The sequence below is a fragment of the Megalops cyprinoides genome, chromosome 10, assembly GCF_013368585.1.
Source record: "Megalops cyprinoides isolate fMegCyp1 chromosome 10, fMegCyp1.pri, whole genome shotgun sequence".
Classification (NCBI taxonomy): domain Eukaryota; kingdom Metazoa; phylum Chordata; class Actinopteri; order Elopiformes; family Megalopidae; genus Megalops; species Megalops cyprinoides.
This window is the reverse complement of record NC_050592.1, coordinates 34,093,958-34,109,567: the sequence shown is the minus strand read 5'-3', so window position 1 is coordinate 34,109,567 and position 15,610 is coordinate 34,093,958. Positions and strand designations below refer to the sequence as shown.

General features: G+C 41.1%; 1 protein-coding gene across 1 annotated transcript; it reads right to left on the bottom strand.

Annotated features, from left to right (window-relative positions):
• Positions 1-2,939: 2,939 nt before the first annotated feature.
• Positions 2,940-5,457, bottom strand: LOC118785180 (tumor necrosis factor receptor superfamily member 6B-like). Its single transcript, XM_036539750.1, has 4 exons — positions 5,406-5,457; positions 4,732-5,113; positions 4,241-4,423; positions 2,940-3,332 (listed from the first exon to the last, which is right to left on the bottom strand). The coding sequence occupies exons 1-4, from the start codon at positions 5,406-5,408 to the stop codon at positions 3,019-3,021; spliced, it is 882 nt and encodes a 293-aa protein (XP_036395643.1). The 5' UTR covers positions 5,409-5,457; the 3' UTR covers positions 2,940-3,018.
• Between the last annotated feature and the right edge of the window lie 10,153 nt (positions 5,458-15,610).

Sequence of the window (15,610 nt, the reverse complement as noted above, 5' to 3'; positions counted from 1 at the left end):
TAAGCTACAATACTTAAGTGTAACAGGAAAAGTCACTTTGAGCAGAGGGCCATGCAGGAAGTCCAACTTTGTTAAGAAGGGAAAATTTGATGGTGAATTTGAATAAGAATTTGCTTCCAGTGGTGAGGTTTTTGCTTCTTGCTCATCTTGAAAATAGCACAGCCTCAGGGTTTCCAGGAAGTGTGGAGTGAATGATTACGTAAACAGCATGCTGTGGGTCATCAATGGGGAATGCAAAATGCTTCTGACTAGAACTTGCTATAGAGGGCACATTGTTTGTTAAGGCTAATTTGTGTTTTATGAATGGACATACTGTACAGTACCTCTGTGTTTACGCATGTGTTTGTGCATCTGTGCGCCTGAGGAGTAGAACATCTGATGCTGGACAAGCTGGCTCATTTTACTCAGAGAAAACTGTCAGCACACGCCTGTTTCAGAATGTAGGACTGTGGTGGTGTTTCTTTTCTGTCGTAGTTTCAGATGCAGCAGCCTACCTCTACCTCTACACCACAAAACTCCACTCTGGGGTTCTGGGGTTCCCTACTCTGTATCCTGATTTGTATGCCCACAGACACATTTTACTAACTGCTGATATCTCCAATGCCTGGTCTGTGCTGCCAGAGAGGTGGCTCAGACTTGACATTCATTGCCCCCCTCTCAGCATACAGCACCAGGCCCAGGGGGCAGACTTTGACTGTGGACACAGCATTGCCACATGGTGTGCACCCATGTTGATCATCTGATATTTTCTGTTCATCTATTTTGTTCAGCAGTAAAGCAATTCAGGATTCTCTGATGAAGGCTGACTGAGCATGTAAAATATGGCAGATGTTTTCCAATTGTCTCTGAATTTTTATGAATGGAACCCATTTGAAATTGGCCACATACTGAAGTCTGAGTCTAGATTAGAATCAAATGTTACTCCCTTTTGCAGATGAAGGCTCACCACAGACATAGGATCAGAACAGGCAGTAACACAGTGGAAAACAGCCATTATATATAAGCGCTGACAACAATGTTCTTAAATTGAACAGAAGGCCATTGTACAAGTGTGCTTACAAGCCCCACAATCGTCTGTGAGGGGAACATTGCCTTATGTCATAGTATTCACATAGTGCTAGACAGCATTCCATAAGAGCAGCGATACCTGGCCTCCACTGAATGCTCTCACAGTGCATCACAATGAGCTGTAACAAGCACCATCCACTCAGATGAGATTTTGTTTAGAGTTTGGAGGGGTCAAGGAATGGGAGTTCAGATGTGGGACATATCCATATTTTGGGAGCCGAGCACAAGAGTGAGGATCTGCCATTCTAATGGCTTCTGGGAACTCACTATACTATGGGTGGCACACTGGGAAAGGACAGGCAGGGCTCCCGGTGCATGACTATGGGGGGAGACACTTGCAGACCTCCAGTGATTTGCCAAGCGGAAGGCTCACAAACAGGTTTGACTGCTATGGGGGCAAATGATGGACTAGCTGCCAAAAGTGGCCGTGCCCTCAATGCCTCAGCAGTGTTGTGTAAAGGTTTTGAAGTTGATATCAAATGCAATTGGAGCCCAGCAAAGAGAGAGTGGGACAGGTAAGACACAGGAATACCCTGGGAGGATAGTGACCAGGGTATGATGAGGAGTGATGACATGGTACTAAGACCAACGCAAGGGTGGGGAACTGCTATTGTACCCTTGAGCAAGGTGCTTAACCCAAATTTCCTGGAGAAATATCCATCTATGTGACTGGATTGGGCAAAAATTGTCAGCTATGTAACTCACTCTGGATAAGAGGATCTGCAAAGCGAATTTAATGTACTAGTTTAATGTAATAACAGGGTCTCTGTGAATCTATAAAAATGAGAATAAAATAAAGGTTGTTTGTGATCTGGGGAGGGAAGAGCATAGAGCTGTTATAGAGAGTTGAGTGAGTTATGGAGATGGCTTGTAGAGGCAAAAGGGTAGCAGGCCAGTAGAACAAGACTGTCTTGGAAATACATTTACATGCGAGGATTGGACATCCAGGCTGAGATATCAACAAGACATGCTGGAATCTGCAATGCCACATCCTGATAAACATTCACTCAATGGTCTCAGTGTTTGCTGAATATAGTGTAAATAATGACTAAGTAGAATCATGAGATAACAGGTGGAGATAACGGTGAATAAATAGCATCTCATCAAGGCCATTTCCACCATTCATGTTTGCAGATGGCCTTGCGCAAGAGTTTACTATGTCCTCAAAGCATGCCATTTTGCACACCAAACAAAGCTAGAAGGGTGATAGTGGCCACCAAGCTACCTGACCTGCCTAATCACTCCCCAGCAGTCAGACAAAGCTGCTATTTATCAAGTGAGGAAGTGATAATGTACCATTGCCCAAAAATAGTTGTGTATTTTGGTCTGTGAATTCCTGATGAAACTGGAGAAAGAGGCTTGATGCTTCATGGTGATATGTGGGCCCACTCCAAGTTTCTTTCAGGGTGACTAAAGAAAATATCATGTTGGGAAATTAATGAACAATCTATTACTGACTGATGATTCATAATGTTCATTTATTTGCAGATGCTCTTTTCTTTTGACTTTTATTCTCTTCTGCCAGAGCGAATTGCAGTGTTACAGGGCCTTGACAGGTGAAATAACACTGAACTGGTGAATGCTCAGGCTAGTGTTAGGACAGAAATGTATGAGGTGTATTAATGCCAAAGTGACTGCGTCAGTTGCATTGCCCAGTTGTAAGACAGACATCTACATATGAATTTTATTTCTCTAGGAAAACACAAAAGTGACAAATCTGAACATAAGAAACTCATTGTTTTCAAATGGTTACAGCAACATGAATAAAATACCAACAGTTGTACAGATTTTTTTTGTAGACCTACATGTTTTTCCTAAAGCATAGGTCAGTATTTTACTATATTTCTGTTTCAGTCATTTCATGTGTCTGTGTTCAAACTGCTAACAAAATAGCTGCTTCGATGAGAGGTATATTGTTACATCATAAATTAGCAAGTGCACGTGGCAGGACTAGATGTCGTTGCCGCATAGGTAAGTGCCCTCCACCCTATTAATTTTCCTCACCAGCTTGTCGGCAACATTGTTCAGTCTCAGTTTGCTCAGAATTTCTGGCAGTGCCCTCAGTCTCTCTTCAGTGGCATCTTTAATCCACTCACTAACGGCGCTCTGAAGAACTTTTTGAGCGTTAGCATCCTCAGTGTCTTGGCGTAGCTTTTTCCCGTTCTTTTGCCGAAGTATCCTCGTCAACCTCTGCATTTTGCGCAGCTTCATCTTCTGATGGGCGAAGAAATCTGGGAGGATCTCCTTGAGGTACACGAGCCTATCTGTAAAAGAGTACACCCCTCTTAAAGTCTCCCTTTGCCTGTAACAATGTCAAAAATGTCATTTTTGGTCATGTCAATAAAAAAGAAGTGCCACAGACTAAATCTGCGGTATACCAATAATCCGGTGACTCTTTATCTGATTTCATCTGATCAGGGTTTCGAAGAAAACTTTTTCTTAGAAATCTGCACAAACATCTATAAAGGCGGTACTTGCATCGGGGCCGGAGCTGTCCGTGACGCAGTACTGGAAACTTGAAATTTTAACGAACGGCACTTTTCAGTGAGTCCCTGTATTTTTTCTTATAATTGATAGTATGCCGTGAAGACTCAGTCATAAACTCACAATTTAAACGACACAGATAACAAGACTTTTAAGAATAAGGACATATATCGGTATGAATAGGCAGTATCATCCGTAATCGAAGATCTTGGTCATCGCGCACTACAGTTTGGTAGTCTGGCCACTACAAGTGAGACAATTTATTGTTAAAATATTATATGCTATGTAATTTACAATTAAGATATGCATTTCGTGGTTTTAGTTTAATAAGTAGATTTTGGCATGCATACATACTGTTCAATTGTTCAAAAAAAATTAATAACGCTCATATGGCTGGTGCAATGAATTAATGCCAGGGTAGATTTTAAATTTGTCTGATGGTATTGATATAATGAATGGTACAAGAAAATTGTCTAGCTACCAGTACGCTAATGAATATCACAACTGTTATTTTACACATCTAATATGTTTGCATGTTTTATGAACGATTTTGTTGAGCAACATTGAAACCATTATACTCTGGCACTTTTCTCCAAGATCGTTAAAAAAAGGTTGCATGTATTAATCTAAGTGACAGTATAATAATGTGAAATTTAAATCCATTAATATTGCGATGACGACAGGATACCTCGAGCTTTGAGATCCTCGCAAGAGGCGCAGATGCTGTCGTGCCAGGCTGCTCCTTGCATAACCGTCTCGAGTCCGAGAGACGAGCAGTCAGTGTGATTTCTGCACGCCTCTAGCGCAGAGCTGCTGGACGAATAGGAGCTGGGCGAGCACTTCGCGCATCCTGTGTCTCTGAACGCTGTTCCTGCGGGACAGGCAAGCGGCATTAGGTGGTCATTTCGTTCATTTTTCCAACATATGATGGGTCGACGCACATCATTGTCAAGAAGCGCATGCGGTGAAGTGCATTGTCAGAAGTAGGGTACAGCATATCACGTGAGTAAAGATGTGTTTTAGTTTGAAATAGATCACATTCGATTAGCTCCACTGCGTGAAATACTATTTCAGTAAAACGCGTTTCTGACCAGACGTGCACACGCACAAATGTTGCATTTCAGTTCCCAAAGGCGGTGTATTGTAGCAGTCACATGAAAACAGGAAACCTTAAATTACCTCTCTGCTCCACTCCGTACCCAGGAGGACATTCCTTGTGCCTCATGCAGAGCCCATAATTCCGATAGTAGCCGTCTTTGCACTCGCATACTCTGTTGTTGAGAGGTGAGCACTCCTGTTTGATGAATTCGTTCTCTCCGCAGAAGTTATTGCAGTACAGGCATTTTGACAGGTAGTTCCAATACTGGGTGAAGTGCTCAGGTTTACAGGGTGAGCACTTGGTTTGGTGGGTTGCGGTGCAGTGCGCGTGCATGTGATGACCAGGTGGACAGCGGTTACAGGTGAGTATCTCGCCGGTGATAGGATCTTGATGTTGGTAAGTGGGCAACGGCACCGTTACAGCGACGGCGCTCTCAGTGACGAATATCATCGCTAAGAGGAACTGTCAAACAAGAAAAAGTATCAGGAGCTATCCCCTTTCACGTAACGGCACAGTCTTACCAGTTTTCATGGTATTACGTTCTTAGTAGGCAACAACTGACCCAATATCTGACGCAACTGTAACATTTAATTGTCGTAAAAGTTCGAATGAAATGCTTTGTATACCTTATGTTTTAGCACATGAAAACGCAACGCAAGTTAGAATTTTGAACGAAGTTGCCAATGCTTCAATTGCTTAAGTACAATTTTTATGTACAAGCATTCCAAAAACAGTAATTTGTGTTTTAACTCACCATTGTATCACCCGTACTCCTGTACTCTGCTGTTTGTGAGGTCGAAGAAGCGCTTTAGACCGGCTTTTATTCCATATTACAAGGGGGCGGTTTTTACAGAAAAAAGGAGGAGAGAAAGGCGCCATAGAAGTTGAGGCAGCGATGATTTACGAGATATGAGATACATCTGCAGGTAAAATGAAGTGAATGTTAGTATTTCCTTATATAGGCAGTAGTTAATTGAGACCACTAGCTGAAAAGTAGAATTTCAGGCAAAACAAGTTATTCGGGTTTTTACAATTTCATTGTGTATTATACTTGAGTTTAACTGAGTTAAAAAGTATTTGGCAATTGTTACATGAGTGTAGAGGTTTTGGTGTGACATTATAAAATGAGTCAGCCTTATGTAATTTTGTAGAAAACATGTCTAAAGTAAACACAGCATTAGTTGTGAAATGGCAAACTGAATAAAAAGCTTTTTTTAATAATGGTGAATGTGCACCTCAAAGCGCAAAAGTGTAAACAAGGAAATTAATCGGTTTCTGACATTACTTTAGATAAATACAGTTAGTCAAGAACACTTGCTTACGTAAAGTGTCAGTTAACTGATTTGATGGTATGAATGACAGGATACAATACCAAGTCATTTTGTGCAGAGAAAGAGCTACATTACAGGATTCGTTTTTCATTAAAAAATATCTAGCAGACAAGTCCATGAAATCTTCACATAGCTAGTTTAAAAGTTACATACTGGGTTGATGAGTACCAGCTTGCGAACAAATTTCTTTCTGTTGAAGGCAATGGAAAGATAGCTAACTAATTATGGCCAGTTGTTTTCTTTGCTTATTTAAAAATCCAGACAATTCAGGCCAACTAAGTAGTCCCTTAAACCAGTAGCCCCTCAATTCAGGGGTTAAAACTGAAATGTCTCTGACATCGAGGGGTGTTCCAGTTCTCACCTGGCAAGGATGAGATTATACCTCAAAGGGTATAAGAACGAAGAGAGCTCTACAAGTTTTCAGTGTTATCTGAACCAGAGGGTCCAGACCAGACCCTAGAGCAGATGCTGCTATAGCCAAACCCATAGACGAAACTTGTGGGGGTTGGCGCGCCACATTTCACTTCTTCAAAAAGGAGGAATGACTGGAAGTGGAGGGGCCAAGATTCGTCCCACAGGTAGTAACTGTGAGCACCACAGCCAACTCAGCCATCTTGGAGCCACCAAGAGGATTCTGTGGTGACTGTGTCTTGCCCTGTGAAGTATCACTGGAACGAGAGAAAGCGGAGGAAGAGTGTATAGTAAGGCATCTGGCTAATCGTACAATAGTACGTCCCAGGTCTGGCAGGGAGAAACACAGAGGTCAGCGAGCCATCTCCTCCAAATCAAATGGGTTCACTGCAGCCTTCCCACATTTGACCCCGATCTGTGTCACTGCCTCTGGATGAAGGCGCCACTCTCAAGAGGGTAGCTGCTGTGTGTAGAGCAGGTCTGTCATCTGGTTTGTTTCCCCTGCTAGATTTAGATATTTAGGGTATTTCTGTTATTCTTTTAAAACAAATTGCTACCAAGCAGCAATTTTACATTGGCTTGACACGTCACCTTAGAGATCCAGTTTTTTTAACTCATCCTCCAATGTGAAAGTGTCATTCTTAGCTGTCAGCAACCTGACTGATGGTTCTCACATAAAACATTTTCTTAAAAAAAACACACAGGAATGGAGGTGAAAAAAATGCATAACTTATTACAGATAAAAAAAAAGACTAGCTAAAACTGGTAAAATAGGTAAACGGGAAAGAGATCAAATGGTTAAAACACTAAAACATTTAAAACCTAAAGAGTAAAACAATAACAACCCTCCCAAGTTTTGTTGTTGCACTTCTTTTCACAACCCACCTCCCATTCATATAACCTGATGGGTGTGGTCAATCAGTTAAGGAGTTAATCTGCTAATAATAATCTGTAATCTAATAATCTGCTGTGTGTTGCTTGCCTTACACACTGGATCAAAAATCTGGTCCTTATTCAAAGGGATACAGTTATATTATGGCTAATTGAAGACCTCTTGAAAATTAAGAGATGTCACTGGTTTGAATTATGTGCAGTTTTTAGGAAACAATGTCTTACAGAATGGCTGCTCTTGCACTCTCACTCTTTCCAGAATTTCCTTAATCTAATGGGCAGCTCATCTGCAGCCAATTAAAAAAAAAAAAAAAAAAAAACACTAAGCGTTAGGGCACAGGCAAGGACTCAGGCGCGGACCACGAGAACTCCAGATTCCAAGTGCCTTTATAAGGACGCCGGGCAGAAATCGTGACCAAAAAACAGGCAGGGTAGAGACCAGGCAGGCAGTCCAAACACAGACAGGAATCAAATCTGGGGACAGGCAGGGTCAAACCAAGTAGTCAGGAAGATCAGGTGAACAAGGCAGGGCAGCAGGCAGGAGCAAGGTCAAAGAGCAGGCAGGGTCAATTCAGGGAACAGCAATCAGGCAGAAAACACAGCAGGACCAAGACAGGTACAAACACACTGCAACAAACTGGCAACAAGACAGAGACAAGCAGGGTTGATATAGGGCTGGGCTGATGAGAAGATGGGAAGCAGGTGTGTAAGCAGGCAGGAGGAGATGATCGGGTGGGTGGAGAGAGGGCGGAGAGTGGGGCAGGGCTAGAACACAAGGAAAACAAAAGCACATGGACAGGGAAAAACAAAAACACAATAGCTAGGGGGCGGGAGCACTGACAGTAAGTCTTGGGAACGTGCTGAGTAATATTTCAAATAACGTTATTTTACACATTGCACATAATTCCAATCATCAAAGGAGCAGCAGTTTAATTAAATTTGAATTTATCTTTCACCACCTCTCATATTAACTTCATTGAAACTAGCACCAGAGGCCATAGGACAGCACAAAGTATTCATGTCTTTATTGGTATCATGGTAGATGACCAGTGGCGGATTTAGGTATGGGCGGCATCTTGCACAAAAAAATTCTGAATGGTGACATTTGCGCGATTGGTTTTCTATCGCTCATTTGCATGCCACGTCAATGATATCATGTCACTGTGTGGGTCAATTAACCTTGTCGGAGTGGGCGCCCTTATTCTAGTTTGTGAGCTAGGCAGGCTACTGCCTGGGAAGTTCTCCCACTCAGAAGTACGAGACGGGGAGGGGGGAAGCCCAAGGTAGGGGGAGCAAGGGAATCTATTAAATAGCGCACCTCTAACTTTGTACAGTACTAATGCAATTACTAAAATCAGTCACACTACAAAATGCTACCAAATAAACCACAATTCATTCATAATACTGTGAACATACAATTTCACAGACATATTGTTGCATTTTTTTCTGGTTTGTGCGAAATCGTTAATAATATAAAACAACTCTGCACACCACCAAGGTGAATTGGTTTAGTCTTAGTCAACTCTTGGTTGACAGTGTTGGGGGATGGGTAATGTATTGATGCTCGAGTGCCAAATCAACACAAATGGATTAGAAAAGGTCTAAGCCATCAGGTGCCCAGTTTAGGAAAAAGAGGAAAGAAGAAGAGGAGAAACGTGCAAAAGATAAAGGTATGCAGCTATGTCATCTTTTTATGAGTATAATATTATGCATGTAATGAAATAGGGTAGTATAACACTTATGTTTGTTAGCCTATGTTGCTTGCTGTGATATTACACATAGGGTGACAATATTCCGTTTTTAGTCCAACTAGCTTACATAACATTGGATATAATTTTACACAGTTTCATCATGATAATGTGTGTAGCCTGCAGCAAAACGACTACAACCTAACTAGCACATTATTGATTTGGTTAACTTTCATTGAGGTGGCATCATAAAGGTTTTCTGTGATTGTATTGACTAGGTTCTTAGCTCAGTTAGGGGAATTTCCAAAGCTGTAGGCTAACTTAAAAGACATCTTTATTATGCTGATATTTTGTATCTTTTGTGATATGTTGAGTCTTTTGGGATGTCTTATGCCTAAAATTAGCCAAGGAGGTTGTATGGTTCATTTGGTTCCTATTCTGAAAGTTTGATAAATTGTGCATAATGACATGTGTATTTAATTGTGCAACAAATGTATTTAGGGTGTCAGACTCATATATTGTCTTTGTTACTTCTTTTTGATATTTATGACTCTTATTTTTGTACATATTTTTATATTTATATAGTTTTAAATGTTACGATTACTTATTTGTGTTGTTCCAAATGTCTGAATAAAAACAGTTAATTTTACAGTTAGTGCAGAATGGTGCTGGGGGAGGGGGGGTTCACCCAGAGCGCCATACAAGCTAGAACCGCCACTGTAGATGAAGGTCTACAACTGTCACTAAAGGCTTAGAAAGACCGTGATGGATTGATGTTCAGCCAGAAAAAATTCCAAAGAAACACATTCCAATTCCAAAGAAACACACACAAAATAAAAGAGTTTTCCTTGACTCAGAGCAGACTTTCCTAAATGTGTTTTATTCTTATTTATACAATCATGAAATAACATCTGTTGTTGATTTCTCCATGCCCATTTTTTGGAATAAAATGAAAACCAGCTAATATCCTAAAGGTCACTCCTGACTGAGCCAATTACACCCAAAAAACAAAGCTGCCTTTAGTTTGTAATCCTTCAAATTCTGCAACATCCTGTCTGCCTCAAAGCATCTTTTATGGTAAGAAAAATCACTTGTCCCAACTTGTCTGTAGCTGTGGGCCAGCCATGTTATGTTTCCACTGAACCTTCTTAGCTATGGGTTGGCCTCACCTGTGGTTAACTGAAAGAGAGTTTCCACAGCAAACTGGTCCAAGTAGACAGTGTTGTTCAATCTCAGGTTGGGCAGCAGTTTTTCCAAAGCCCTCATTAGTCAAATGGACATAGGCATAAGCATTTTTCAGTGCTACTGTAAGAGCTGCTCTTTTGATCTATTCTTGGTATGCCCAACCAGATCTTCTTTTTAAAACACTACCTGAATACTTTCTAGGGGACTATAAATTGGTTTCAAGTTCAAATGGTTGCATGCATTAAGTAATGACAATAAGTTATAGATCTGATCATGTTTGGGGAGCCACCCTTGATGCCCTTTCATAGTGTAGTAGAACTGCAGCGGTGTGGTTTCTCCATGTGCTGCAAAGAGTGTCTGTGTGTCACCAAGAATGTTATAAGGGGTGTAGCTTCGTGGTCTCTCTGTGTACTACGCAAAGGTACAGAAAGGGCATAGCAGCTGTGCGGTTTCCCCATGCGTTGTGCCACATCAGGGAAGGGGAAAGTTGCAGGTCTCACCAGCATATGCCCATTATGGGCCTGGAAAATGGGTGACTCACCAGTGGCCGCACTCAGCCCCTTGAGGCCAGGTTTGGAATGGGTTGTTTTTTTTTTTGTTTTTTTTTGCCAACAGACACACAGACTGGCATTTTCCCAAAACACTCGTCAGATAATTGACTCCTTTTAAGGGAAAGAGTCACTGAAGCACTAAGACCCCAGTAAGCTGCCTGGTATGTAGCAAAGGATGGGTAACTGGAATACAAATTTGGCAGCAGAATCTGCTGTGCCTGAGATCATATTATATCGGTATACTGCTGACTGTTCAGTAGGAAAGATCTGGTCTAGCTTGCATCTATACTCACGTACACACTGTTGCATGAAAATGCAGGATGGCACCAATATATGGAAGAAATCTGTTTGATTATGATCTGTAGCTGCAGTTCTGTCAGTTCAATACGGCAATTTTCATTTTCTTTAAAGGTGCAGACTGAGTCATTCATGGAAACTTTAAAATAGAGTCTTTGCTGGGAAAAAGTCACTGTTTGAAGAATTAACGTAAAGAAATTAGTTAGCCAAACCAAACATGCACCAAATCAATGACAATTCAAGTTTCCTGCTAAGCACTTTCCCTTACGGAACAACAACATACTAGTACAGTATTTCTGAAATCCTAAAGGAGCATCATCTTAAGTGGATGAAACCTGTTATGATACCAATATGTGTTATAAAGCAAAATAGAGTATTTAATTTGATAAAAATATGACCCCACTTATTGAAAACGATAATCTAACTTGAACTATTTAATTAAATGAAAGAAAGAAAAAAATGAAAAGAATGCAAAAAGTGTCCATAAAGTTAGTCTCACCACTAAATGAATACCTTTGAATACATGTCTGTTTGAATCATAATTTGACATGACAACAGCCTTTTTCTCCTTGAAACAACAATGCACACAAAAACCTGTGACAAAATTATTTACCTTTTTTCATGCAAAGAACTTGAGTTTAAATTATATAGTGTTTTCTGAAATACATAAAATATACAGAACATTTTTTTCCACTGTTGCCAAGTTCTGTCTGATGAACTATTTTACACTTGTAGAGCCAGGTGATTATGCAAGTCATATTTCTGGTGAAATGTTTGTGTTTTGTGTCTTTGTGTTTTGCAGAGACATGAAGGATATTATATTTTGTTCTGACATAGGGGTTAAGTGAAGGAACATCAAAACATGTTTACTAAGTTACTATGGTGACGTGACCTAACATTACATAGCGAACATCAAAAACTTACCTTCTTGTTATAATAAATGTATAATTAATAATAAATTATGTGTACCGGTAGCACCATTTGGATGGCTACGTCTGATTTTTTATAGGCTACCCAAAAGTACAATAGCTATATTCGCCTTCGCCTTCATTCGAGTTCATATGTAAAACGGCTCATGACACAAGTTTAAAGTATGACTAGCAAAGAGAGAGAAATACTACCTTCTGAAAAGTGAAGGCATCGTTCTCTTACGTTCCCACTGTAATGCACACTGCAGACTTTCTCTCTTTTATTTTTTACCGTTGAGCTTGCCAGGTGAGGCTCCTTGCTTTGAGCACAGCACCCCCTCCACAGCTCTGAATTACTGTGGGTCATATCTGACATGCTGCCTTGCAGGTTCATACAAATCAGGAAGAGTCACACCATTTGCGTGTTGTGTGTAAAGACAAAAACATGCTGTGCATTTCCTATGACGGCAGTAAAAGGACCCCATTGTTATGGTGATCGTGTGGTATGCCACCAAAATACACAACAAGCCCTTGTGACTGCATAACAGAGTGGAACAGTCCACCACGGTCACCTTACTCATGAATCAGCTGCATGACTGCTTTCCTCCACTCCCATCCAAAAAAAACCAATACTAATCCCTAACTCATTTTACAGTCTTGCTGTTATGTGGGTTACTGAGGCTCCACGGATGTCGATGAAGCCACGTCTCAGTTCTGCTAGGAGAAACATGAGGCATTTTAGACAAGAGAACAGGAACACAAAATATAAAGGCTTTAATTGTCATGCGTCACCTGGTCAAAACTAGGCCCTACATCTTTAACACACACACACTGCACAAATGTCATGGTTCAATGACTGTCAAATGTGGAACAGAAACCACATGAAATCTGTGTATCTTAAGTATCTGTCATGTTGAAGTATCTGTAGTGCCTCCATCAACACAGATAAATAGTCAATAGGTAAAGGTCATACTACTGTTTAACTATTATCTAAATGTCAGGGATCTGGAAGTAAACTGACTATAGGCTGACTTCTCGTTTTTTACACACAGAGAATGCATGAATAGCAGAATGAGGATGTCTCGTTCCTTCCTGAGGATGTCCTTGTACACTTATTGTAGCTCCTCGTAAAGTACAGAGCATTAACTCTGATATGTAGTTCATTAATGAGAACATAAATTTCGCGTGCCACGCTTGTCTGGTTTTGCGACTGTGAGCAGTGAAGACAGCAGGGAACTGCTGATCAGTGTGTCCTTTCTATGACAGGGCTCTCTCACTTGCTGTGTATGCAGGAAAACCTCAGACTGATGTTCACCTTTATGAAATCAATGTTCAGTATACAGAATGAGTGATATTTAATCCTGTAAACACAAAGATACTAAATTCCATTAGAAGATTGCAAAGGCAAAATGTTAAAGGCGTACGGCTAAATTTCAGACCCTCACAGCAGTGGTGCAGAGCAGCGACTGTACAGTGTCTATGTGCCTTAAAGCTAATTTTGGGATTCTGGGCTGTCATTTTACAAGGAGCAGCTAGCCCCATTCCTGAAGTGTTGGTGCTGCAGAGTTTCTAGGTCTCTCTAAATGGTAAAGTACAGAAGACCTTGAACAAATGGTCATCTGAATGACTTAAAACAGGTAATTTATCAGATTATACATAATGTAATTAAGGATTAATGTGGCCCAAACTCTAAAAATACGCTTAGCATTCCACAGTCAAGATTGCACACCTCCAACTGTTAATGGTCAAAGAGTCAAGGGAGGGAAGCTAATTTGCTGTATTCAGGGCAGTGCACACCCCCCCAGACCAGGAGGTTTGGTATCCTGCTGGCAGCAGTGCCTGCAGCCACTGGAGCTCTTCAGGACAGGGGGTGAGTAGCCTTCTTATAGCAATAGCTGGGGGTCGGGGAAAAGGTATCTGGATGAAGTAAAAAAAGGACTGTGACACCTCTCTTTGAGTCCCTCCACTGGCTACCAGTTGCAGTGAGGATTAAGTTCAAGACCTTGCTAATAACCTGTAAGGGACTTAACGGATCATCCCCCCAAAACATACAGGATATGATCAAGGCCTACAAGCCAGCAAGAGTGCTGTGCTCTGCTACCTTGGGTTGCACTCTACACTAGCTTAGCACTTAACTTAGTATCTTACTGACCTCTTGTAATATTTCACAATCACTACTCTTAGCATTGTGATGTACTTATTTGGAAGTCGGTTTGGGTAGGAGCATCTGCTAAATGAAGTAATGTAATGTAATGTAAATAGGACTTCATCTGAGGGGCCAAAAAGCTCAATGGTCATAAGGAAGAATACTATTTTGCAAAAAAAAAATAAATATACATCAGAATGAACAAACGACTGTAATTAAGTAATTAAGTAATTTTTAACCCAGAAATATGAACGTACTGTATATACTATATACTTGACAAGTAAGGGCACAATATCCTCAAACTCTCTCTTGCACCTACTATGGCACTTCTCAGAATGCTGTATGTTATTGTAATGACTCTTATTATCAGTTGTAACACTAATGATTTGTTGTTGGCTCTATTCTTAGCCTAGCTGTTTTACATGAACTTTTCTAAGTTGCTCTCGATAACAGAATCTGCTAAATGCCTACATTTAAATGACAAAGGACTGACGACAGCACTAAGAGTTACTTTACTCTGCACATGCAACACACAACCATCTATGGCTGGGTTACCTGTGTCACACAGAAAGTGTGGACCAATCAGTACAGAGTGCACACTGTGCACAAAAAGACTGGCAACCTGCCAAGTTTTTGTTCTTTTGTTCATGTCAAATCATCGCTTGATTGGCTGAGCAGTAAGAGTAAGCCATACGTCACATTCTAATGCCAATCTCCTGGTCAGTTAATACTCCCCAGAGAGCCAGACACTCCATCCATGTAATTCTACAGTAGCACAGGGTTTTGTACATGCCCTCTATTGTGTAATGAGATCTGACCACACTTCAGAGACAGAGATGGGCAAGCAGGGCTTTGGAAATCAGTCAGCCTTAAAGAAATCATTTGAGCAACAGGTTTTTATGCTGCTTATTCATCTGAACCAATCAAAGCATGATGGAACACAAAGTGCTCAGGTCCAGCCAACTGTTATTGGTGCAGCTGGCACAAAGGATTTCACCCAATGGTGAACATTTCATACTGCTAATACCAGTTTCTATTCCACATTACTAGTTTGATGCAGGGTTGGCTAACCATGTATAGCACTTTTTTCCAGCTAGCAAATCCTCTGTCGACCCCTATGGGTTGTGACACTGATGATTTGGTCTCACCTGTGCTCTCAGCCTCAGGTAAAGAACTGTACGTAACTGATGGGGGTGGGGGGTTGGGGGGTGGTGATGGGTTGTTCTGTCAACATCCTAAACCACCAGTGTGGTCAGCTGTAAATCATGAATTAAGTGGCCTGCTTGTGTTTCTCAGCTTCAGACCACCTTCTGTTGACACTTCTGAAGTTTCAGTTTGAATTATTTGCCCTGAAACTGTACAGTTCCTGATTTGAAAGTCCCCCCTTTGTCACTCGTGACTGGTGTAACAATGTTAAGACTTGAGTCACAGCCAAGACAGTCTTGTGACACCCCCCCCCCCCAAACCACCACCACCAACCCAAACAAGTCAAACAAGTCATACATGGTTACAGTGCATAGAGGGGGATTCAGACAAGCTATTCAAACGTGG

Coding starts and splice junctions, on each gene's coding strand:
- LOC118785180 (XM_036539750.1), bottom strand. Junction 4,424..4,731: donor GTACGGAGTGGAGCAGAGAG/GTAATTTAAGGT, acceptor CCTGTCCCGCAG/GAACAGCGTTCAGAGACACA. Junction 3,333..4,240: donor CGAGGATCTCAAAGCTCGAG/GTATCCTGTCGT, acceptor ACTCTTTTACAG/ATAGGCTCGTGTACCTCAAG.